The sequence below is a fragment of the Sander lucioperca genome, chromosome 4, assembly GCF_008315115.2.
Source record: "Sander lucioperca isolate FBNREF2018 chromosome 4, SLUC_FBN_1.2, whole genome shotgun sequence".
In the NCBI taxonomy this organism is placed as follows: domain Eukaryota; kingdom Metazoa; phylum Chordata; class Actinopteri; order Perciformes; family Percidae; genus Sander; species Sander lucioperca.
Genome location: NC_050176.1, coordinates 36,879,349 through 36,905,416, shown reverse-complemented (window position 1 = coordinate 36,905,416; position 26,068 = coordinate 36,879,349). Strand labels below are relative to the sequence as shown.

The 26,068-nt window shown below is 40.3% G+C and overlaps 1 protein-coding gene and 1 long non-coding RNA gene across 2 annotated transcripts; both read right to left on the bottom strand.

The window, feature by feature from the left end:
- Positions 1 to 228: 228 nt before the first annotated feature.
- On the bottom strand, positions 229 to 24,259 carry pmm2 (phosphomannomutase 2). The gene is made up of 8 exons (XM_031313080.2): positions 23,963 to 24,259; positions 12,935 to 13,046; positions 12,758 to 12,834; positions 12,103 to 12,194; positions 11,815 to 11,914; positions 7,194 to 7,269; positions 4,721 to 4,836; positions 229 to 1,162 (listed from the first exon to the last, which is right to left on the bottom strand). The coding sequence occupies exons 1-8, from the start codon at positions 24,035 to 24,037 to the stop codon at positions 1,058 to 1,060; spliced, it is 753 nt and encodes a 250-aa protein (XP_031168940.1). The 5' UTR covers positions 24,038 to 24,259; the 3' UTR covers positions 229 to 1,057.
- Positions 13,562 to 20,836, bottom strand: LOC116059820. The gene is made up of 3 exons (XR_004107384.2): positions 20,823 to 20,836; positions 16,475 to 16,480; positions 13,562 to 13,663 (listed from the first exon to the last, which is right to left on the bottom strand). It is a non-coding gene; the product is annotated as an uncharacterized LOC116059820 (long non-coding RNA).
- Positions 24,260 to 26,068: the final 1,809 nt, after the last annotated feature.

Genomic DNA, 26,068 nt, shown 5'->3' with positions numbered 1-26,068 from the left:
TTAAACAAACCATAAGGACATTGGCTTACAGCTTGGACTCATTAGTTGATAAAGCAGCTACTTGAAATGTATACATTTTATTTTTATTTTTGTGGCTATCCACACCTTTCCTCACAGGCCCGGTTTCCTTTTTTCTTCTTCTTTCTTTCTACTCACAAATTTATGTTGTAATGTACAAAAAATGTAAAATAAAACTTCTAAATCCTCATATTATACTTTTAAGCATGGATTTTTTCTTCATTATTTCCCAAATATCACATCTTTTACAGCAGAATTTGGATACAAATTGATACTACATTCAAGTTCAAGTGTCATGTATTGGGAACGTCACACAATTGTACAAAGCTATACTTTTCAGATACATTCTCAAAAAATGTTGTGAGGTACCATAGGGGCCACAAAAAATATTGATACACTCACTGATAATATTTCCACATGAATGTACAGTTTGCTAATGTCTACTGATGACCATGACTTCTTGTTTTATACCATCTAGGAGAAAGATTTTATAGCACACAGCAAGGGATGTGGTTATGGTTACAGTTTGTTTAGATAGAATGATACTAAACATGGCTGAGCAAAGAACCCAATAAAAAAATGATACATAAAATGCAAAAAGGAAGACGTCATTGCTACTGCCATAACATTTGACTGACAAACTGCAAATGGACACATTTAATTGCCAATTGTTTTAGTTTAAGGTTTACCATGAGGTAATGTTGATAATACAGCCAGAATCTCCTTTAAAAAACAACAACAACAAATTCAAAACCATTAAATCACATTCAAAGCCATTACATCTCTCATTCAAAACGCAACCAAAATACCCAGAAATCCCTCTTCTATTAGTCAGGAAGTGCTCCCTCTCCGCCCTTGACATTACCCTTTGGTAATGTCAACAACACTATGACGCTGGCTCTTTCCGCATAAATTAATTATTTTTGTAGTTCAATCTCTAGATATGTTTTAAACCGATAAATAAGACCCCTAATATAAGTTCCTCTTGTCTGTTTTGTAAAAACAATGTCAGCATACAGTAACAGTTGCTGTTCCTCTCTCATGAGAAGAAAAGCTGCTGACAAAGTTGTTGCGTTTCCTCTGGACAGGAGACTTCATGGCCTGTGGTCCGTGGGTCACAGTAGATCTCATAGTCGTTTCCTCCCTACACAGAAACACAGAGGTTAGCTTAAGAGAGGTTCCATTCAAATCACTAGTTGCTGCTCTCAGTCTACAAATACCTCATAGTGACTTTTAGTCATCTAGGACAGAGGATGATGTTGCTTTTCAGTGAAATTATACATGAAGTGAGTTATGAACAACTGCTAATATTACTGGCAGAAACATCAAATTGCTGTATACCCAGCAAACTGCTCTGGGTCAACCTGATCAATGGAAAAATGGTTTTGAATGGGGACGGTAGTCAGCTAGAGCTCAGTGGGTTGTCTTGTCCGGTCTTTACAACTCATCCCTGGGCGTGACCACCTTTACAACAGCACAGCATGCAGACCCTCATTTATCTGGAGTGTCTACATCAGAACTGCTATGGCATCAGAGCCGTCGGTGAGAGGAATCTCTCTGATTGGCAGTTTAGCTAGAGCGAATCGGTGCATGAGAAGAAAAATAGAAGTGAGGAAAGCGAACGACTGAAGTCAAGAGAGCACACACAGAAGGCTCTTCACATTTTTCATCATGTCATCTGATCATTCCAATACACATAACGTTAGAGCTGCCACAGTTGGCTAAAAATTACGTCTGGATATTCCCTCTAACAAAACACAGAGATTTAAACAATTGAATAACTGTTTTTACACATTATGTCTAAAAATTATGTATAAAAGGGGAAACATACGACAAGATATATAACTACTTGTGCAGGTATATTTATTTCAACATAAACATGGCCTTTGAAAGATCTAAATACCTACACATTACAAAATAAACTAATGAAATAATGTCCTATACCATAAAACCTAGTCTATATCCACAACGTTCCAGTTCCGGGATTGCTCTCGTTCTGCCGAAAATTCCGCCGGATGTCAGTCTTTTTGACCGGATGTCCGTTACCTTTCGCTTTCTTTACCTTCCGCTTTTTAATAAGAGCACGTTTTCTCCCATCCCGGTGCTGTGTGGACTAACCATACCCTCCTCCACAGCGCTTTGAAGGAAGGTCTGGCAATGTGAGACTACATAAAACTTAATCTACAGAGTAGACTGTAGACCCCTCTCTCTCTCTGCACCGTGGCTGGTGCTAGACTGACAACTGAGCCCCCTAGCAAGCAACCTAGCTAACTAGCCGGCCGGCCACTACATTAACAACTTAATGTTTCATTCACACGCTGTCACAGTGTAGGAAAGCACAAGGGACAATTTAGTTTGGCTCATTTTCTGTAACCACTATAACTGTTAGCCTGAAAGCACGGTGGGTGGAATTAGCAAGCTAGCTAGCTAGCCGGCTGCAGCGGGCCACTTGGTCCCTCAGCTTCCCCACCGCAGGGAAACTCCTTGCAGAGAGAACGGATGACAGCCCTGGGAATGGACAATCTGGCTAGCCATCTCCAGATGCGCCTGATGTAGGGCAAACGCCGGCTGCGGTCGAAAAGTTTTAAAAAATTACCTGCAAAGTCATTTACTAACCACTTTTCCTTAACCCCGATGGTAAACGTCATGAGGTCAAGGAAAGATTTGCAGGAGAATTCAAAAGGAATTAGGAAAAGACTCCGATCTGCCCTTATGGAGTGTTCCAGGCAACCCGTAACCCGTGTTTTCACAACCTTCTACCCATGAAAGTGCCCTGGAACGGCAGTCAAACCCGTAACTTACTACCCGTGAACTTGTACCAGATTATTGTACTCCCAGTTACAGTTTTTGACGTTACACACACCTAAAAAACAATGGTGACCCCTGTTGATGCTGTACAGACGCCGGTGATTAACAGTGAGAAGTAGAAATAAATAGACATAAGCAACGTAAAGTAATTCCGCACATTGTAATCAAAACAATACAAATACGATTGTGTACTACTACAGGTTATGTTTATTAAATGAAGCCCAAAATATGTCGCAGACTAGAAATCGCTAGTATCAGCTAGCGCTAGCTAACGTCAACGTTAGGTAGCTGCTAGCTAACGTCAACGTTAGGTAGCCTAACCTGAATCCTGCCAATGGCACAATGTTTAGCTAGCCAGCTTTGACGGTGTCATTATTTTTATCATCAGACACACAAATCTGCTGCACATAAAACGTAACTAAACCGACTTTCACTTAATCACAGTTTTTCTGGATGATGACATGCTGGAACGCTACCAAGTAGTGAGTCGTGACTTGAAGCCGTAACTTAGGGCTAAAAATTGTGTCTGGAACACAGCATTACACTCAGCTATGTAATCATGTGACGGCGGATGTTTCGGGTCTGTCGGTGAAACTACACTGTTCTGAAGGTGGACTACAGAAAGCAAATCTGGATACTTCGCCCCATGGGTTCTCACTGGGTTGTTTCATGCAGAGTCTATAAATGTGGATAACCCGGTGGAAATATGACTTCATCACCATTTTATTTCCCTACTTATTCTGCATATGTCATGTCTGTTCATATGAAGCCCTCACTGCACATAATTTCGTTATTATTAAGCACTGGGTTGAAGGCTGTTTCTTGTATAGGTGTTCTGCAAATAAAGTTTATTATCATTATTGGTTGCTCACCCTCCTGTCCACTCATATTCATCCACATTACACACATCACCATTAGGATGATTTTATGAAAATAATTGTTAAATGTATGCAAGATAAGCAAAATTTGTTAGGGCTATGCATCTACTGTACATATTATATGACATAATATGTACAGTAGATTTGGGATAAGGGATAGATGGTTGCGATTGGGTGAAAAAAATACATCATTAATGAGGCAAATATTCTCTAAACTGTAAACGGAGCAGAGCTGTCCGCTGCTGCTGTGTGCATTTAAGCACGAGGACAGCAATCTGCAGTGTAACTTCATTGATTATTTTAGAAGCTAAACGTTGAGTTATGTTTTTTCTGTCAAGTTTAGAACTACAGTTTTTAGTTTTGCGGTTTTAATGTCCCACAGAATTAGCTTAGCTTACCTTTCAGATAGGATGGTCCAGTGTATCCTATGCTAAAGGAGATGATGAAGGAAGCATTGAAGCACCTTTCCTTATCACTTAGACAATCCGAACAGCTCTTATCATGGCTGCCACTTAACTACTTCCGGGTCATTTCACTCAGTTAGGAACCTTTCTAAGCTAAATTTATTATTCGACCGCAGCGGCTGTTTTGCATGTATCATAGCAACAGTTTGTATATCCGGTTTCCCTTTTTGGAATGATGAATAGATTACCGCTGCCCGCTGGTATTACAGTTTTTTCCTCTCACGCAGGCGCAGAACGTACGTGTTAGTCGGCTGGAGTCTTTGCAGTGTGTTCAAGTGAAACTTTTTGGACAAGACACAGGCAACGCCAGAGTCAGGATTCGTCGCCACTAGTTCTTTGCTGTCTGCCTAGTGTGTCAGCACCTTTACTTGCATTAAATGTAAAAAAGAAAAAAAACATTCCTTGGCTTAATATTCCAAGTGTGTGGTCTTGATGGGTTGTCTGTCTGGTCTTAGCTTGCCGTTCTGTTGATATTCTACCTTTGAAAGAATCATGTGCGATCTACAAATATCAGCCATTATTGTGGCGTTCAGCAGTAGTTAGCATACTCACAGGTTTGGTCTTGTCTCCAAAGAAGTGAATGGTTGAGTAGTTGTCCTTCTCAGCAAACCCCAGACAGAATCTCTTATCCCAACCATCAGGAAACACATCAATACTGATTTGCCCTCCTGCAGAGAAACAAAGACCAAGAGGCAGGAAGAGTCGATCTGGGAAATTAACATCACACTGACAAAGAAACAGCCACAACTAAACTCATGTCTCAAGTTGTAGTAGTATATGGTTTTGTTTTGTAGCCTGCTGGTTAAGTTAAGTGTTGCATTACGCTTTCATGTGCTAACCTCTGGGTTTGACAAAGAATGCAAGTGTGTTTTTATGTCTACAGTTTTCCCAAAATAAAAATCAATCAATAACTTAATCAAAGCAGACTGCAGCTGCTAGTGATGCTGTGTTCACTACATATTTCAATTAGTGCTGGGCGGTATACTGGTTCTTACCGGTATTAATTTCCCAAATGATATACATTTTTCATATACTGTAATACGGTATTGCCGCGGAGAGGGCTAGGGCAAAGGGGAACTACAATTGAATTGAGAACGGGGCCCCTGTTAACTGGGTACCTTTCTCACTCATTGTTGTAACTTTATAAGACAACAATTAATAACCCACAACTAACTCTCTTTGACAGGATTAAACACCATAGCACACAACTATTTGTGACATAAACGATCTGTCACACTAATAATTGTACATTTACAAATTTAAACCACCGAATGGCATGCTGGGTAACATTATAGCTGCTAGCTAGCCAGGTAGTATAACCAAGAGGGTAAGCCAGCCTCTACAAAGCGTACCTCCTATGGCGCCATTTTGATGCTACCTAGCACCATTTACATATATAAACTGGACCAACAGATCCCGTTGCTCTGGACGGAGACCAGTGAAGGATATTAGAAGCACTTTTCCGGTGATGGCTGAGCGTTACTGCGCAGCCTCCAACTGAGAGAGACGACATAAATGTGACGTGAGTCTGAAAGTTGGAAGTAGCTTCTGGTAGCTGTGCCAAGAGAAATCTCAATCATTCCGAATCTTGCAGAGACGGAGAGCGTAGGTATATGTAAGGAGATAACATAGGCACAGGCTAATTATTGCTAACTAAAATGCTAGTTAACATTAGTAATTAAACTTAAACAGCTAATGTGAGTCGAAACTGCCTGCGAGCTTCTCCTGTACTGTACGGTAATTTATCTACTGTGCGACAGTAAGTCGTGTGGTTATGACACAATCTTAAGCCTATTTTTACAAAAACGCCTGCTACAGAGCCATAACGTGAGATACAAGGTAATGGAGCCTTTTATACATTGTCGTGTTTCTTTAGAAATAAACAATAGACAAATAGAGTCTTTAAACGTTTCAGATGTAAAGTTATTCGCTGTCAAAGTGGCGCCAAAATGAATGGCAGTCAATGGAATGCTAACGGAGGTGATGGCTTGTTAGCATCAAAATGGCGCCATAGGAGGTACGCGTTCTGAGGAGAAGCTTACCCCCTTGCCTAGCACTCACCCACCGTTAGCATTCCATTGACTGCCTTTCATTTTGACGTCACTTTGACAGCGAATAACTTCACATCTGAAGCGTTTAAAGACTATTTGTCCATTGTTTATTTCTAAAGAAACACGACAATGTATAAAAGGCTCCATTACCTTGTATCTCACGTTATGGCTCCGTCGCACTAATGTTACTCGGTCGCAGTAACGTTACTTGGTCGCGCTAATGTTACATGGTGGCGCCAACGTTACTCAGTCACGCTAACGTTACTAGGTCACATTAACGTTACTCGGTTGCGCTAACGTTACTTGGTCACCTCAAGCATGCAGCGGAGCAACATTATGAACGCAATAACAATCCACCTATGGTCCTGCTACAGACTGTCAAGAAAGACGGGTTCAGAGCAATGATTTAAACACTGGATTTAAGATGTCTTGCCTCACCGAAAAGCTTCCGCCAAACTACTAACGTTATTCAAACAACACTGAAGGAGGCTGACAGTGGAGCTACGTTCAGTCGCCCACTTTTCTACAACAACAAACCGTTACCTGTGGTCAGGTAGTGTTTATACAGCAATCTTAGGTTACAACTATTTTGTTTTGAAAAGGAAGCAATGTTAAAGTTGTTGGTATGTGTATTTGTTTCATGCATTCTCCTTCATATGATGGTATTGTATAATATTGTGTAGCCATGCAAACCCTTTAGTAATCAAAACTTGTAGTAAAAATGATGACATTGAAATGTGTTTTATATTCTTTGTACTGACAGTAGAATAAGCCATTATAAACCTATATAAAGGCCCAGTCAAGCAAAAGAAAGAAAATACCGTGATATACTGTGAAACCGCCAGAATCTTAAAAAATACTGTGATACAAATTTTTGGTCATACCGCCCAGCACTAATTTAAATGGACTTAAATGAACACAGATTCACCCTAAACACAAACACGGCATAATTGTCATGAATGCAGTGGACTCACCGATTGAAAATGACAGTCCCTTTCCTTTGAACTCTTCCTTTAATATGGACACAAACTTCTCTCTGATTTTCTCTTTCTGAAAGGAGCAAAAAAGAAAAACAGCCTTTCATCTTTTTATTAGAGGTCGACTGATTCATCGGTTTTGCCGATTAATCGGCACCGATAGTTGATTGGTGGAACTATCGTTATCGGCAAAAATCCATACCGATAGTTTTTCCTGGTTGCGTCCATTGCTGGAGTGGCTGAGAAGCGTGCGCTGTCATTCATTACACAGTACGCGATAGCTGAGAAGGGTCTGCTGGCATCATGCATTACAATAGCGGCCTCTAGAGGCGAAATAAAAACTATCACTGATGCCTCGTGTTGTTTATTTTCGACACGTGTTACTGCGCGCTGCACGGAGAGCACATGCTGTGCGGAGAAGGCTGACATCAGATGCGCGTTTAAAGCATCGACAGCAAAAAGGTATGTATACAGTACATTTTGTCATTTCATTATAAAGTTAATAATTTGTTGAATAGATGCTGCATTAGTAGAGAAAGAACAGCACAACAGTATGTTTGTTTGCTTTCGAGGCAGAGATGACGCTAAACATTAGTAGTAGGCTAACTTACCTCAAGCGGTTAAAACATTGACAAAAATAAACCCAAGTCCGACCCAAATGTCAGAATCAGAACCCTAAAGGATCGTCCACGATCCCAAACGGCACCTCTGATTCATATTTAGATAATTTAATAACAGTTAAACGTAGAGACTTACTGATTGCTGCAGCTAAAAGCTAACGAGTTAACCGTCACGGGGGTGTCTTTGGTGTCTTTCTAGCCTTTACAGGTGATTTTCTATCCAGCCTGGAACTTGTACCTTTTTTCGGGGTTGTTGAGCATTAAATCCAAACTGTTACATCCAAGATTTATCCACTTGATGTCCATAATTCATCACGTTTTCGGTCATTTCTGCCGCTAACTCCGTGCTACCCATAGACAGTAGGTGCTACCGACAAGGGAATCTCCCATGATGCCTTTGTTTATGTTCTCAACCAATGGGAAGGCAGGTCCGTCACACATTACGCCTTATATGGGCATCCAAGCGAGAACAAAGAGTATAGTGGGAAAGATAGATCCCTCCAGGTCAGAGATCGTCTGTTACCGTTGTCCTTTATATGAATTATAATGCTCATTATGTTTATTTTTGCACTGGATGACTCCAAATATGTAGGAGAACTGTTTTAGACAACACACATGCTTGTGTAGCATTGCTGTGGGTGTAATATCAATAAATATGACATTATTATTTTGATTATCGGCAAAAGCGTCTGGACTTTTTTTGAAACAATGTATGTATTTTGTCAACTGTATAAGTTATAAATACTATCGGTCGATTAATCGGTTATCGGCAAATACGGCCCAACCTAGCTATCGGTATCGGTAAAATCCACTATCGGTCGACCTCTACTTTTTATACCAACAGTTTCTGTTTTGCTGCTTCAGTTAAAGAGGAACTTCAGCCAATTTTGGAAATTTGTATTTAGCTTTTAATGAAGAACACGAAAACAAAAAAGTCAATTTTATTTATATAGCCCAATATCACAAATTTGCATGTTTGACAATCTGTACAGCACCGTACATAATACGTAGATTCTATCACAATCTTGCTATCATGTAAGTGTCGGATACACTCTGCAAAGATAGACAAAGTTTAACCTGGATTCATTCATTTTGTGGCCACGGGCACACAAAATAGAGCCCTACATTTTAGGCCGAGCATGACGGGGCCCAACTTATTTACGCCCCTGTGGCCAAGCTTCAGGCAAATTTTCACATCAGAGCACACATGCTGGGTATCGGGCCTGTATAGACTTCTCCTTTTCATTTTCTCTCTCTTTTAAACCAATGACCAGGGTTGGGCCTTGGTTATCTGACCAATGTTCAACCCTTTTTTTGAAAATTCAAACCAAGCCAGGCCACAGGTACGACCTGGGTCACAACCCAGGAGCAATGCTTAACAATTACCTTAAGTGCTAGAAATGGGCAGGGCTTTACACATCATATTCAGTGAACAGCTAGTCTCGCATTGCCAGACCTACCGCCACAGCGCTGCGGAGGAGGGTCTGGCTAGTCCACACAGTATTCCAGGATGGGAGAAAAACATGCTCTGGTTTATTGGCATTTCTTTAAACCAATCACAATCGTCATGGGCGGCGCTAAGCTCCGCACGGAGCCGCTGCAAAATAGCCTCGGGAAGGGACTCGTTTTCGTGGAACGTGTATGTTCAAAAGTTGTTTTAGTCATACGAGAGAAAACTCAGATTAGAAAGATAGTCTAGCTAGCTGTCTCAATTTACTATGCAGAGATCTGAGGAGCAGTTAACCATAGTATCTCATAAACTCACAAATCGACCAGAGTTTAAAATTCCAACACAAAGAAAGAGGAAGGAAACGGACATCGGCAAAAATAATTTCCTGCGGCACCGGAGCAATCCCGAAAGTGGACCGTCGTGGATATAGACTAGTGAACAGCTAACATCACATACTCCAGTCCATCTGTATACCAGCAGAACTTATGTTTTGTAGCTACTTGAATTTGTCATTGAACAGTTGGGAGAGAGATATCAGATTTATTATGCTCTAAAGCACAAATAAATAACCATCAAACAGTCAACCGATGATTTTGTGGAGACTGAGTTCTCCTCTGCATTTCATTCATTGCAGCAGTAATCAAGAAAGCAGGTTACTCTAGTATTGATTTATAATATTTTAAGACGAGGGGAGAACATTTCTCTTTGTTTGATATCCTTAAAAGTAAAACTGGGCTTGGCTGTTGGCTTCACGACTCATTTTAAAAAAGAGAGAGAAAAAAAAGAGAGATATGCGCTACCCAGCAGCCGCACTGAACTGCAGGCTGGAGACTTGTCTCTTTGAAATCGACCCTTGTCCGACCCTGGTCCAACCCAACTCTCGACCAGGGCCAAGTAGATCGATGAGGAAAGAACCCTTTCAAAACACACAGTCAACCCTGGTTGAGCCCTCGGTTTGAAAGCGGTATTAGACATCCAATTAGAGGTGCAACGATGAATCGATTAATCGATTAGTTGTCAACTATTAAATTAATCGCCAACTATTTTGATAATCGATTAATCGTTTCAGTCATTTTTTTATTAAAAAAAAATAAGATTTCTCTGATTCCAGCTTGTTAAATGTGAATATCTTCTAGTTTCTTCTCTCCTTTGTGACAGTAAACTGAATATCTTTGAGTTTTGGACAAAACAAGCCATTTGAGGACGTCATCTTAGGCTTTGGGAAACACTGATCCACATTTTTCACCATGTTTTGACACTTTTATAGATCAAACAACTAATCGATTAATCGAGAAAATAATCGACAGATTAATCGACTATGAAAATAATCGTTAGTTGCAGCTCTACATCCAATAAATTAAAAAGAAACTATTGCGCTGGTGGAAACAACACAAGACTATGACTGTCAAGACTGGCTCGCAGTGGCACGATGTTTAGAGAAAGAGATAGATAGATACTTGTTAGTGTCCCCGCCAGCAGCAGCGAGTGTGTCTTCAGCGCAGCAGGAAGAGTTACAGAAGAAAGGATGACTGGACTAAAACCCTCCACTGTGGATGCTGTGCTTTCTCTTCATGCTGCTCTGTAAGGGACACGACTTCTGGCTGTAGCGTGGATTTGTTCAGATTGTATAGCCCATTTGTTTTTCCATGCACCGTTGCGAGCAGCAGCCTGCCTCAGCAAATTCCTTTACTCTGGTCATGATAAAAAAAAAATTAAACTAACATTGTAATATGAAGCACTTGATTACGGTGATATTTTATATATGTATGCAAATTCGGCATTGTGTACCATGCTGCGTTACGTTTTGTCTCTGACTTGGGTTTCCGCACACATCATTGCAAGTTGTATGAGAAAGTGGGTTTGTCTTCTTTATACAACCTTAGAATGTAGCACTGGTATATTTTTCTTTATAAGGCCGTGTTGAACAAGCTGCCTTCTCATTTGTGTTCTCTACCGACGCCTAAAGCTATCGGTAGCTGCACCCTTCGGTCACACAAACAAATGATGTACGTCATTCCTCGAACCCTTACTGTGTTTGGTGAAAGTGCTTTTAAAGTTTTTGCTCCGTCATCTTGGTGTGAGCTACAAAGTCACCTTAATCATTATAATTTTATTAGCATGGAAGATTTTAAAAATAGAATAAAGGACTACCTGACCACTGAATGCACATGTCCTATTACAGAATTCTGATTTTCTCAGTGTTTAATGTAATTTTTCTGTTTTGTATTAAGTCTGTTGTTTGCTGTTTGTTACTGTAACATCAATTTAACAAAACTAATGAAGAAACGAAAATAAATATAACCACCTTGCCATTAAAAACAAAACTGAACTATTTTAATGGCTGCAATAATAGCCTATAGGCTGTGTTATGGGAAGGCGAGGGGAACGCTGATCAACTCCTGAGAAAAAGATCTGGCTCTGTAGCTGTGTTTCAGCTGAAAACAGCTGCCCGCTGCACCTTTCACATTGCATTGATTAATGCAGCTTTAAATAATGCATTTTCTCACTGAAGCCAAAGAAATGGCTTAAGTGTAAATGTGTGTGCTACCTGATCTAGCTCATAGAACTCCTTCCTTTCTTCTTGTGTACAGCTGCGTCCAATAGGGGAGATGTTCAACATGCCGTTACGGAATTCAATGAATGTCCCCCTGTAAAACATTACACATTACAATTTAGTCTTCATAACGCTAAACCAGATGATCACTATCCATTATTATTGACATTCTTAGCTTACCAGCACCCTCCCATGCCCAGAACATCAGAACTACAGAACTAACTGTTATTCCAAAAGAAAATAATAAATATTGATAATGAGATCAGGACTCAATGTTTGTACCTTTTCTTGGGCAGTTTGATCTTGGCCATGTAGTTGAGACAGAAGTTAATGAAATCTTGAAGTAGCTCTTCACCCATGTGGGCCTGGATGGACTGGCAACAGCAAGCACACAAAGTTAACCTTCTGGGCCTGTTACATGAGGTAACGCATCATACTCAGGGTATCGTCGTACTTTTTGGTTCACAAAACCAAGATTAAAATGGCAAATAATCTTAATCTATCAAACAAAGACTTTGACAATACAGGCTTAAAAGCATTCACATAAAAATTCACTTTTAACTTTAACGCTCCTGACAGATGGAACTGGCTTCAGGATTCTCTCAAATTAGAACAACTTGTTTCCATTGGGACCTTCAAGATAATACTTGAAAATGTGCTACATTGTTTTTATTGCCCTCTTATTCACCTACATCAGTGATTCTCATTTGTTTTTATTGTTTATGTGTACTGTAATTTTGTGATTGTTCCTTTATACATTTTTACATATTGTAATTTTGGAATTGTTTTATGATTATTTTCATGATCATATTATTTACTGTAATTGAGATTGTTTTTATTTCTTTTTTATTTGTGCTGTAATTAGGGCGTCATTGGAAAAGAGCTTGCAAAATAGCAATTTTGAAGGTGTGCTTTGGTGACCTAACGTAAATCTTACCTGGACAGAGAGTAACTGTCCATTTTTATAGGCCACAAGACCATTCTCAGCAAAAACGTAGTCCATTTTCTGGATCACTGCATAAACATACAGAAAAACAGAGAGTCAAAAGTAATTACATACTTGAGAGATAGATATGCAATTGGTCTACTATAGAGGTACAGATGTGTGTCTTACCATCATCTCCCAGCTGCTCTTTGATCTTACTAAGGTCCGACCCTCCTACCACTCCGACTCGAACCTTAGTCCTGAGCTTCTGAAGGAACTCCGCCATGGATGGAGTCACACGCTGAAAACACACAGACACACAAGTTACTGACATGATGGGATAAAACACATCAATTATAGCAACAATACTTATAGCAGTTATCAATCTGCATGTATTTCAGTTGACAGGATTTATGTCAACTAGGGATGTAACGATACACTCAACTCACGATACGATTTTAAGTTCATGATTAGGACTGAACGATTAATAGTTTTCAAATTAAATTCAAGATTTGAAACAATGCGATTAGCTAATCGTGAAGGCCGCGATTAAAGGACAATTCCGGCGCAAAATGAACCTAGGGGTTAATAACATATGTGTACCGAGTCAAACGTTCTCTGGGACATGTTTTCATGCTAATCGAATGCATCTCTAGCTTTAAACAAGCTACCGCAAATCGAACTGGTTGTTGCACGGCGTTCGTCGTTCGACTGCTCATGACTGTTTTCCAAGATGGCGCCCGCATGTTAACATGAACGCTACTGTCTTTATAATCTATCTTTTTAATAAACTGTCTGTACACTTACAAAGTTCTCAATGCTTTGGTTTACATGTAGGGACCCTCATTATGCTACCGTTGAAGTGTGGTGCTATTTTGAGCCTTGTTAGTGGTATAAAAAAGTGATTTACCCTCTGCTCTGATTTGCGTCTCAGCTTGTTTAAAGCTAGAGACGCATTCGATTAGCATGAAAACATATCCCAGAGAACGTTTGACTCGGTACACATATGTTATTAACCCCTAGGTTCATTTTGCACCGGAATTGTCCTTTAAGTGAATGTGCAATATTTAGTTGAATGTTTGGTGTAACATTATTTATTCCTCTTTTCATTATTACATTTACTGTTTTTAATAAGATACATCCTGGAATAATGTTACATATCACTTATTGCTGGAAATTCATATATATGTTCCTCAAATAAAGATATAGAGCAGTTTTGATGGTGTATCATGTTATATTGTTCCATGTTTTATCTGTTACACAGACAATATTGAGCTTTAGCTAAACTTTTTTTTTTTTTTAAATCGCAAATCTAATTGTAATCGCAGTATCTGGCAGAAAAATCATATTCGATTTTTTTCCCCAAATCGCTCAGCCCTATTCACGATACGATTTTCTCACAATTCTTTTAACAGAATGAGCTACAGACAAATGACTTTTATTTGTATAAACTGTGCAAAACAACATGTGTCCTCCTATCAAAAGTGCAATTAAAATTGTATTTCATCTTAAATAACAAAAAATAACAACAAAAACTAGATTTTTAAAACAAATCCCACATCAAAATAACTAAATGGTAAAAAAAACAATTTGAATTAAAGCTGCAAGCAGCATTGGATGGGCCCTCGCTCCTCTGCGTGTGTCAGGGTTACTGGCGGACGCCGCTCCTTGCGACCGTGCATTTGCGCAGCACTCAGACACTGCAAATCGTCACCAATGAAAAGGGAACTCCCTGCCGAGTTCAGTGAAACTTCACACAAGACTCTACGTCATACAGTTCATTAGCTGTGAAAGCGGCGTGGCTTAAGCATAGGGGGCAGGCCAAACCATGACCAATGAAAACGGAACTCTATGCTGAGTTCAATGATACCTCACACAATAGTGTACAAGAAACGGGTCATGAGTTATTTAAGGGGCGTGACTTAAGCATATGGGGCGAGGCAAATCATCACCAATGAAAAGGGAACTCTATGCTGAGTTCAATGATACCTCACACAAGACTACCTTAAATGGGTCACCAGTTATGAAAAGGGGAGTGGCTTAAATATAGGGGGCGGGCCAAATCATGACCATTGACAAACGAACTCTCTGCTGAGTTCAATGATACCTCACACAAGACTCTACATCAAACGGGTCGTTAGTTATGAAAAGGGGCGTGGCTACCGCATAGGGGGTGGGTAAAACATCACCAATCAAAAAGGAACTCTGTGCTGAGTTCAATGATACCTCACACAAGACTCTACCTTAAACGGTTCAAATGTTATGAAAGGGGGCGTAACCTGAGTAAGTGGGCGTGGTTAACGTATAGGGGGCGGCTCAGTATCACATGTAGACCACACATTATACATTTCATGTAAATCGGATGATGTTTGTCATATAAGGCTGATTTCCTGTTGCCAGCAGGGGGTGCTATGATCAAAAGTCAATTTTGGCCTATAAATGTCCTCAGGCCTGGACCCTTGTCAATCGTGAGAAATTTCGGCCAAATTGGACAATGTACACTAAAGTTACAACAACTTCTTCGTTCATCAATAAATGTTCAAAATGGCCGCCACGCCATGCCCACACCGTTGGACGAAAAGTTTTGCTTTTAATAACTTTTCATCGTTAACGTCTTTAGATGACACAGACTGAATTTGAAGTCGATCTGATGAAATCTCTAGGAGGAGTTCGTTAAAGTATAGCACCTTGACATTTAGGCCTACTTCCTGTTGCCACTAGGGGGCGCTATGACTTTGAGTAAATATCGGCCTTTATATGTTCTCAGGGTTGGACACTTATGAATCCTGAAAAGTTTCGAGCCAAATGGACAATGTATACTCAAGTTACACCCACTTCCTGTTTCGATGGCGAAACGCACAAAATGGCAGCCCCGCCACGGCCATGCCCTATGACAAAAAGTTTTTCTTTTAATAACTTTTCATCTCTAAAGGTCTTAAGATGGCACAGACCAAATTTGAAGTTGATCGGATGAAATCTCTGGGAGGAGTTCGTTAAAGTACGACATGTGGAAATGGCCAAAATTGCACTAATTTCGAACATTCAATTCAAAATGACGGACTTCCTGTTGGGTTTAGGGTATGGCTCCAATGAACTTATTTGTACGTCTTGACATGATACATATGTGTACCAAGTTTCGTTACTCCGGATTTCCACTGGATGCGGAGCATCTGCGGACCGGCTCCGCTGCATTAAACGTACTGCAGGGGCTGAATTTTGTTTTACTTTGTAGGGGGCGCTAGCGAGCCATTTTTGTGCGTCTATTCCCGAAACCCTTAAAATACGTAAATTTCCACCAGAATTGATGTGACCGCCAATTTTGGTGAGTTTTTGGGTATGATAAGCCCCTCAAAAAGGCGATTCATTTGCCGGAGGAAGAATTCCTTTAGTTTCAATAGGGCCTTCGCCGCTGTGAGCCAACACCACAGATTTCCTACTGTTCTGAACACTCTGGTTTCAACAGTTTTATTTACTCTCGGCCCCAAAATGATACCAAAGCCAGTTTTCTATTCATGGCCATCTGCTCTAGGCAGCTACTGCAGTGTTTACATTACATATGCTGCTGCAGTACATGTAGCTGCATGCTTACGTCAGGAAAACCTGTAATCTTGGTTTAGAGCTTAGATCGGCCCAAAAAATCAAGCCCGAACCTGCCCGAGCCCGAGCACGTTGTGTCCGAGCCCGGCCCGACACATTAACTGTAATTATGAGCCCGAGCCCGATTTAAACCCGACACTTTTTTAATACGTGGGCCGTAATAACTGACGTTCTCAACTACAATTCAGTTGTTTGAACTGCAGAAATCGGTTTAGAATAATACAACAAGGACGAAGCCTGTAAACTGCGCTGTTTGTTTAGAATGGAACAGATCGCAAGTGGATCCGAATGAAGAAACGTAAAAAAAAAAAAAAGAAACAATGATGAACAACATATTGTTGTCACTGCCCACGACTTGTTTAAACTGCTTCCATACCTCCGACTTTCCTCCACACTTGCTCAAAGTTAATTCTCCTGTTTTTCTTTACATCTTCAAGCTCCTGGTGTGATGCGTGCGAGAGGAGGAGACTCCGCGCATGACACGTGCTGCATTTTGTAACTGCAGCCTAACTTTTGTACACACATATATATATATACATATACATATATATATATATATATATATATATATATATATATATATATATATATATATATATAAATAATATTTCTGATTATGGCATAGCCATCTCCCCACCCAAATAGGATAATAAGGTAATGGATTAAAAAAAAAAAAAAAAAATCCTGTGATGTGGCGGAAAATAACGGCCCGAGCCCGACCGGGCCTCGGGTCGGGCCGAGAATCTAAACTCTATCTTGGTTGTAGATGTTAAAGCGTAACTCTCGCCAAAATGCAACCTAGGGTCTTTTTGTGAATGTACCCGAGTCAAACTTTCGTTTAAAAGCATATTTAGGACGGAATCACCACTTTTAAGATTTACCGTATTTTCGTTTTTCGGTCAAATGGCCTTTTGAATGGGAGTGCTAGGGGCACTTTTATGCTAGCCTCAAAATAGCTATTTTTAAAACACTAAGAAGGCTCGACACAACATGAAACTTTGCTTGAAGTATGACCAGGGTCTCTACACCTTAACGAAAGCATTGACAACGTTGTTTGTGTAAACAGAGTTTACTAAAAAGAAAGGTTTTGAGCAACTCACTGTAGCTGTTGTTCTTTCGATCGTCGTCTATCGAGCCAGTCAAAAATAGTCGAGGGAGTAAAGATGGAAAGCTCCAAAAGCTTAGTTCCGGATAATTCGTTGTTTTGTCGTTAGTGAAACACAATATTGACCTTGTAGTTGAAAAAGGAGCCTCATATAGGAATGACATTTCCTCCTATGGAGTCCGTTCATTCGCATTCGGAGATCACCTATTTTTGACTGGGAAAATGGCGGATAGTGTAAACAACAACTGCTAACGTGAGTTGCTCAAAACCTTTTTTAGTAAACTCTGGGTACACAAACAATGTTGTCAATGCTTTCGTTAAGGTGTAGAGCCCCTGGCGATACTTCAAGCAAAGTTTCATGTTGTGTTGAGCCTTCTTCTTTTAAAAATAGCTATTTTGAGGCTAGCATAAAAGTGCCCCTAGCACTCCCATTCAAAAGGCCATTTGACCGAAAAACAAAAATACGGTAAATCTTAAAAGTGGCGATTCCGTCCTAAATATGCTTTTAAATGAAAGTTTGACTCAGGTACATTCACAAAAAGACCCTAGGTTGCATTTTGGCGAGAGTTATGCTTTAATTTATCCCCAATTTCACATTCCTGCTGTAACTCGCTTGGTTGTGCAGTTCTTGGTTTAGAAGCCTTTATGGTGATTTTTCATGGTATGAGATCACGCTATATACTCGTTTAATGGGAATTAATGAATTGATCGAGCAGCACTTCTTGGCTTTCCAAATTTTACTCGACCAAATGGATCCAATTCTGACAGTGAAACATTTTGAGTCATTTTGCGGGGGTTGTGACACTCGAAAAAAATGTATCCACTGATTTACAGACGTCCTTTGCTCCATGTAGGCCTATGGGAAAAAATCTTTTTGGCACCATGGCAAAACAGGTCAGACTGTTTGGCCACTGTGTCAAATTGGCTATTATATATATGTGTGTGTGTGTGTGTGTGTGTGTGTGTGTGTGTGTGTGTGTATGTATGTATGTATATATATATATATATATATATATATATATATATATATATATATATATATATATATATATATGTGTGTTTTACGACACTGCCTGATCAGTTCCGTACCGCCTGTAAGATCCGTTCTGCGCATGCGCATAATTCAGTGCATGCGCAGAAACTCGACGTGTTTTACGACACTGCCTGATCAGTTCTACGCTTGTGCACAGCTCTATGGTTACCAGAAGAAAACATTAGACAGTGACAGTAGACCGTTATGATGGCAGAGATGAAGTTTACAAGGTGTTTGCTGGAGTTTCCTAAAGTATCTGTTAATGATATACGGAGCGTCGTCTGGCCATCCAGTACAACACCATGTAGCAAATTAAATAAAGACTTCAAATTTTACGTTTCATCATTTCTTTGCAACTTTGAAGGTAATTTGCTAACGCTAGCTAGCCTGAGCTAGAAGCCTTCCTTTGGTGTTTTAAGTTTAAGCATGTGTATACCTCTCACTTCATGTGTTTGTACTTTTATGAAAGTATCAGGTAAAAACAGGGCTACAAATGAGATCTCTGTGAGAGACCAGCATACTCCTAGCAAACTATTATGTAGCTCAATGCTGGACATTTCACCCCAAATTCCGATCACTTTACTTTATTTGTATTTGTTTAGTATTTGGTTTAGAAGCCTTTATTGGTGATTTTTTACGGTACAAAGTCCTGCTACATACGTACATATATAGCCAGCTATATATGCTCTGCTATGTCGCGTTAGCACGCAGCTACAATAGTTAGCTATGAGTATGCTAACGTTAGCTTGTAGTGGAACGAAGCAGCACTTTCTAACGTCAAAAATCGCAGATAAAGGCTTCTGAACCAAACACTACACAATCGGACATGTTTCAGCAGCAATGTGACCCGGAATTGGGGAGAATTTAACAACATTGCCAGCTAAGATGACATGTTTATTGCCGTTAGCATGTAGCTACTATAGTGGTATACAGCAGTGGTGGCTGGAAGAGCTGTCATCCCGTCTTCGAAAGGACACTTAGCTATGTACGTTTACACTTCATCGCATTAATAATATACAGTGTATGGTTATTAGTCAAGACGAAGTATTAAAAGTTAAAACATTAACATAAACAACACAACAACGACGTCGCTACACGGTTTTGGATCACTGACAACAAGTCTTGATTGTTTGTATGACTATTGTATAATAAAGATTTAATACAAAAGTTGTGATGTTTGGTCGTAAAGTGTTTCAACGCATGCGTGGTACAAATCGCACAGGGACACTGCAAAGAATTTCTAATAAGGGAAGAAGTTCCACTCTCTCGTTACTTCCGGCTTCTGAATTGGTTGCAGTTCCACCAGAGTTCCAAATAGGGGGCGCTCACAGGCCAGTGCAGAATGAATGGGACTATATGGAGCTATACCCCTCAAAATCCACTTTTCTCAGGATATAATTTTTTGTCTAGTAATTTGAATGTTGCATTTGAAAGGGGAGGCTAAGAAAATACACACTGCTGGGTGTTAGATTTTTTTAAAGTGGCTTTTTTGTTCTAAAAAGCCTTTTAAAATGTCAATGACGTCATACACATATATGGCCAGAGATTCTGCTTTACGGCAAGCTTTGAGTCGCTTCCTTTTTTCTCTCGAGGCATCGACAACACAGCTGACAGGTTAGGCTCTCCCTGTCAATACACGTGCTAGAAAGAGGTTTGCTAATGTTTTAAAGACCACGCCGAAATATTCACTCTTGGCATTCTGGTTCTGCTTCGGATGCCGTCAAGCGGGATCTCCGATCGTAATCTGTCCTTCACTGACCAATCAGCATTCATTAGCAGAATGCTAGCGTGTTATGGGCAACAACGACTCAACCTGTAACAAATCGAAAGGGCATAAGTACTCGTTCATTCAACTTTCGACCTATAATCCATGTTGAACTTGCAAAAACTACAATCAAATCTGAGATTTCTCATCGACAATCAGGCGAAAGAGACAAATTTAGCCGTCTAGCTCCATAGGGTCCCATTCATTTTGCACTGGACCGTGATCACCCCCAGTGGAACTCTGGTGGAACTGCAATCAAAGTAGGTACAATGGGGCTTAATAGTGAGTGGAACGGCTTTCCGTAGACGGGCTTTGGACACTGTTTTCTACTACGTAATTATGCGCATGCGCAGAACGGATCTTACAGGCGGTACGGAGCGGGTACCGATACTGGTGCTAGCGACTTTCATTGGAAAAGAGTTGGCAACACTGATAAGCAGGCGCATCTGCGGGCAGCCTAGTGTTAAAAACATGAATGGGTGACATTTTTTACAGCGCGCCCAGACCAGCTGCCTCCAGCCCCTCCCCTCGTGAATTCTTGCGCAGTGTGTCTCGCGCAGCCACTTCAGGTTCAGACGCTACCGTTAGCAGTAGCATGTTGCTGGTGTTCTTACCTTGGGATTAACTGTACTAATAAAACCGTACAAAACACCGCGGCCACACCGCTGTGGAAGCTCCCCGAATATCATTTATCAGAGTATGGTTGTTACCCCTGTCCGTGGCAGTCTCATCCACTCCTATAACGGAGTTAACTGGAGCTAACCGCTAACGAAGCTAATCGTTGCTAACAGAGCCTTCAGTTCTCCGTTCCTGTAGGCTATCCATTAACTGCATCTATGGACTCGAGCACGAATAAAACCCTTAATTTTATTAAATTGGCTGGATGAGTTTTAAATTACAACTAAGAGTTGTTTGAATGACAGAAATGTAATCAGATAAGATCCTAATGAGTGCAACAGGACATGTAGGCTAACAGTAGGGTCCCCAAAACACAGATAAAACACTTAGAAATGAACAATGATCTAACAAACAAGGTGAACAAGAATTGACTTTAGAGAGCCCTAGTCTTATGTGATTCAACAGGAGTTAGGAGGAAATAGTGTTGAGATTAATAATAACGTCACTTTCTGTGAAGCAGATTTGTATTCTCAGAAGTTTAATAAATGCTGATAAGTGCACTAAACTTTATTTTTTCATTGAAAGGTTTATTTGACAATGTTTATTTTCTTCTTACCTGTTTCGTTTATTTTATATATTTTTCATACCTTATTTATACAATATAGGCTACAAGTGTAGATTGGTGAAGTGTTCAATAAATGTTTTTGTTGAGAAATTCTGTGTATATTAGTGTTACATTTTATCTTTCAAATAGAGGTTTAAAAACAAGCACATATCGGCCAAAATAAATCGGCAGCATTAATCGGCAATCGGCTGACCCTGATTTCTAAAGATCGGCATCGGCCAGAGAAAACCCATATCGGTCGACCTCTACCCCTTATCACGGTCGTTTACCTTCCTCTCAGCCCTGATGCACTTTGATTGAATCCTTAACCTCAGCCTGATATATGTGGAGGATATTTTTTGTTAATTAATCACTTATACTATTCCCCCCTGTTCCTTCACTTTGTTCTTGTTTTTCAAGTAAGATACACAGCACACCTGTTCACACATTTGTTGTTCTTTTTCCACTCATGACTAACATTGTTTTATTTATTGATACCCCTGGCTCTACTTTGTTGCTCTTATTCGTACTTGTTCCCACTTGTTTTTTGTTCCACAAACCTCAGCCTGATATGTGGAGGATTTGTTTTATTAAACACTCAGCATCTCAAACACTAACCCCCAAAACTCCTGGCTCCAGCTTTACATGCTGCATCCTCCTTTGCAGCGTGCGGATGTTAGGCAGTAGAATGTGCATTTGCTGAAGGGTTTTATAACCAGCGGTGCCAGCGGTAAATCTTATTTGTATTGCTTTTTTTTTAATCGTCTCCTTTTCCCACTGTATTCCTTTCTTTTTCTGTACTTGTTCTTGTTGTCACTCATTGTTTAATAAAAAAATGCATTTCATTTATTCATCCAAGTGTAATGACTTGTTATTCTTTAATATATGTGATACTTTGTGTATGTCTTAAAATGATCATGGTTGTGTGGTCAACTCCTGCCTCATCAGAAGAAGTGGGCTAGACACTAAATGCTGAATGGACTGTTGCTACTCTGCTACCTCAATCGCTCTCTGACCACGGGTAAATGAATCGGAATTACAAGCAAAATCAAGGAAAATACAATAGTCCAGATGTGCAAAAAAGAACATCATGAATTATCTTTGATTTAAAAAAAGATGTAGTAAGGTTAAGGTTAACCATTGTGTTGTCCTTCGGGTCCCCGGGACTTAGTTTATTTTTGACATTTTTGCATTGGTCTGGCGTAGCTTCACGTCCCCCGGTGACCCTCGTATACTATGTGATGTCATTTAACGTGAACTGGCAAGGGGGGGGGGGGTCCAGACATGTCAGAACAAACGCGTTTGGACATGCTAATACAAAATGTAAATAAACTAAACAACTAGTGCTACCCATGCTAACATGGACGTGAAGCTTTCCCTCCAAAACTTAAAAACGTATACATAGCTTTCAGTTGTCACCCTACCACTCCAAATGTAAAACTGACATTTACAAATATGCAATAACAATCAAACAAGTACATGGGTATGTGTTTTTATTTATATTTACCATTCAATATCGCAATCGCTGCTGTCAGTCCCATAGTAGAACATGACAGCGCTGCGTGTTTGGAACTATACAGGCTTACATGAACAACGTGACCACCCCGCTAGCGCGATCAAAGGGTGTCGCAACTCTTACTACGGCGAGCCAATCAGGGATGAGTCTTCCCCTACCACCCTACAAAACCCCCCCCCCGGCTGCTGCCGCCTGCTCCAGTCCACCACAGGCAGCTCGAGCCTACTGTCTGCCCGTTCACACGGGGGCGAGAGAAGAGAAGCTGCGTAATGTAAACATAAATTCATTACGTTGTAACACTGGCTCGGTGCTGGGTAGCTTACTATATTTGCGGGTCATTTAGGGTGCATGTATTTGTATCTGAAATGGCTTTAAAAGGGAGTGACGTTATTGCAATCGATGAAAGCCAGGAGATGTGTAAGCGTGTGCATTGGGCGCACATTGCACTTTCTTAATACATCCATGGGCAGCAACCCCCAGCCAAAGTAGCCTATCTTCCCGCAGCCTAAACGCCCTACCCCAATTCGAAATAAATGGAAAGACCTGCGGTTTTGCCGCACAGTCTGACGGCCCACTCACGGCTCTGGCATATCCGTGTTGCCTCGAACAAAGTTTAATTTACTCCAGATTTGTCCGTCTGAAAATGCAATTTTACTGTCAGAATGTTCGGGAGATATGCGTTTTGTGAAAACGTTGGCCCACTATTTACTTGGGTGACTATGATGTGAAAGAATTGGGAAATAATGGGAATTTCTGGTCCACACTCCAGTAGGGTAGGTGGCGGTAATGCACCTTAAACGCTAGTTGTCATCCGCTATCAAACAAAAAGAAGAATTATGGCTCGGCGGAAGAACTACAACAACAACGTGGAGCCGGATGTTGCACTAACACAACGTAGCATACTTCCAGCTTTGATTGTATGAACGTGTCAAGTGTAACATAGCTACATTATACACACACACACACACACACACAATACCTGTCTCGCGGCCGTGAGCGTGCCGTCTACATCAAAGAGGCAGAGCGTGCCCGAGTCCCCAGAGGCTTCACTCATGCTGTCTCGCTGTCCCTCACTGTGGACACAGTCCCTCTGTGTTTCCTCGATTTAAAGTGATCATTCAGTGTGTGTCCACATACTTTATCGCACTGCTCCCAGTATTCTTCTATTTATGTCGTTCTCGACAGTATAACAGTATAAAGGATCTTTGAGTATAATCAGAGACGGCTTGGAGGAGAGCTGCAGAACTGGAACAACTTCTTCTTCTTCTTCTTCTTCTCCTTCTTTGGGATTTTACGGCAGCCGGCATCCAAAAAGTTGCATTGCTGCCATCTATGGAACTAGCACCGTAGTGCACTATATCCTGTTATACAGCCCAGTGACTATTAAAAATTTGAACAAACAACGTTTTCCCCTCCCGCTTGACCCTACTTCTAAAATACTTCTTCCAAACCAATTTCTCGCAATTCTCTGAGTAGATCTTGTCTTTGTCGATCATAATTTCTACAAGAAATCAAAACATGATGCACTTTCTCAGGTTCCTGACATGAACACAAGCCACTCTGGTGTTTTCCTAAAATAAATAAAGTGCTGTTCAGCAACGTGTGACCAATCCTCATTCTAGAAATAATAACCTCTTCCTTACGTCTACCCTCCCCTCTTTTACAAACATTAACTGAGTCAGTTACTTTCCTAGATATTGAGAATAGATGCCTCCCTTTGTTTTCTTGCTCCCAGAGCTGTTGCCATTTTAAAATTGTTCCCTGCCACACAATACTTTTACCCTCCGCCTTAGATAGATTAATGTTGACATCTATGATTTCCTTTTGAGCAGCTTCCTTGGCCAACTTATCAACCTTTTCATTTGTTGCAATACCTACATGAGCTGGGACCCAAATGAATGATATTTCTACCCCTCTCCTTTTCACATCTCTAATTGCCAGAAGAATATCATACTCAAGGTCTTGTCGACTCTTTGATGACCATTTCCCAATACTATTGATAGCTGACACAGAGTCACTACATATCAACACTTTCTGGTTCTGAATCTGCTCAGTCCATTGTACTGCCATCAGGATTGCATATAATTCCACTGTGAACACACTTAGGAAATTTGAGGTTCCCTTAAACATTAATATGTGTTCCTGATATCTTTCTATTATATGACACTGGAATTCAGCACCAAATGGAACAACTTCTTCTTTTTCTTCTTCATTTAATGGCGGGCTACAAACCAACTTCTAGGTGTATGCCGCCATCTACTGTATCGGAGTATGCAACATGACCCTGTTAAGTTCACGTTCTAATGGAGAAAGTAATTAATAAAAATTACATAAAAAAAAAACCCCTACTCATATTCTATTTATTTATCTTGTTTAATGTAAAAAAATTAATATTTACCTTTTCATCTCAGTTTGATTTTCTCCTATTTCAAATATTCCCTTGACACTCCATTCCCTACCTATTTCTATCAATTTGTCTTTTAATCTTTCCCTTTCTACATCAGACTTTGTACACCAAGTTAACACATGTTCTACTGTCTCCCTACTTCCACATACTTCACAATTTTCTGATTCTGCCTTTTTCAATAAGAACAATGTACTTTTTAACCCTGTGTTCCCTAACCTTAACCGAGTAAAAACGTAGTTTGTGTTTTACAGCCGTTGGCATCCAGCTCATTGGTGCATTACTGCCACCTTCTGCTCCGGTGTGGGAATTAAGAACACTAACAGTGCCTTGGCCTGTGCTTTCTCACCGATTCTCTGTAATCATTTTAATGTGAATTTCTGCATCCCTAGTTCCCTGAGATTAATTCTCATCACCTTTATATGCGTCCCATACCCGGTAGAACTGAAAACTACATGCTCTACAAACTCCTCTTCCTGACCTCAGCCTTGTCAACACAATTTATTCTCTCCTGTGCGTAATAAAAAATGTTTACACTCTTTTTAATTTGGTATAGATGCCTCCCTGTCCCCTCTCTGTCCGACCTTTCTTGCCACATTTGGTTGTCCCCCCCCCTCCAGATTAAACATTTGACTACTGCTTTACTGATACTGGTTTGCATTGCTATATTTCCTTTCTTTA

Coding starts and splice junctions, on each gene's coding strand:
- pmm2 (XM_031313080.2), bottom strand. CDS start 24,037: ATGAGTGAAGCCTCTGGGGACTCGGGCACGCTCTGCCTCTTTGATGTA. Junction 12,835..12,934: donor AGAGCAGCTGGGAGATGATG/GTAAGACACACA, acceptor ATGTTTATGCAG/TGATCCAGAAAATGGACTAC. Junction 1,163..4,720: donor TTGGAGACAAGACCAAACCT/GTGAGTATGCTA, acceptor GTTTCTGTGTAG/GGAGGAAACGACTATGAGAT.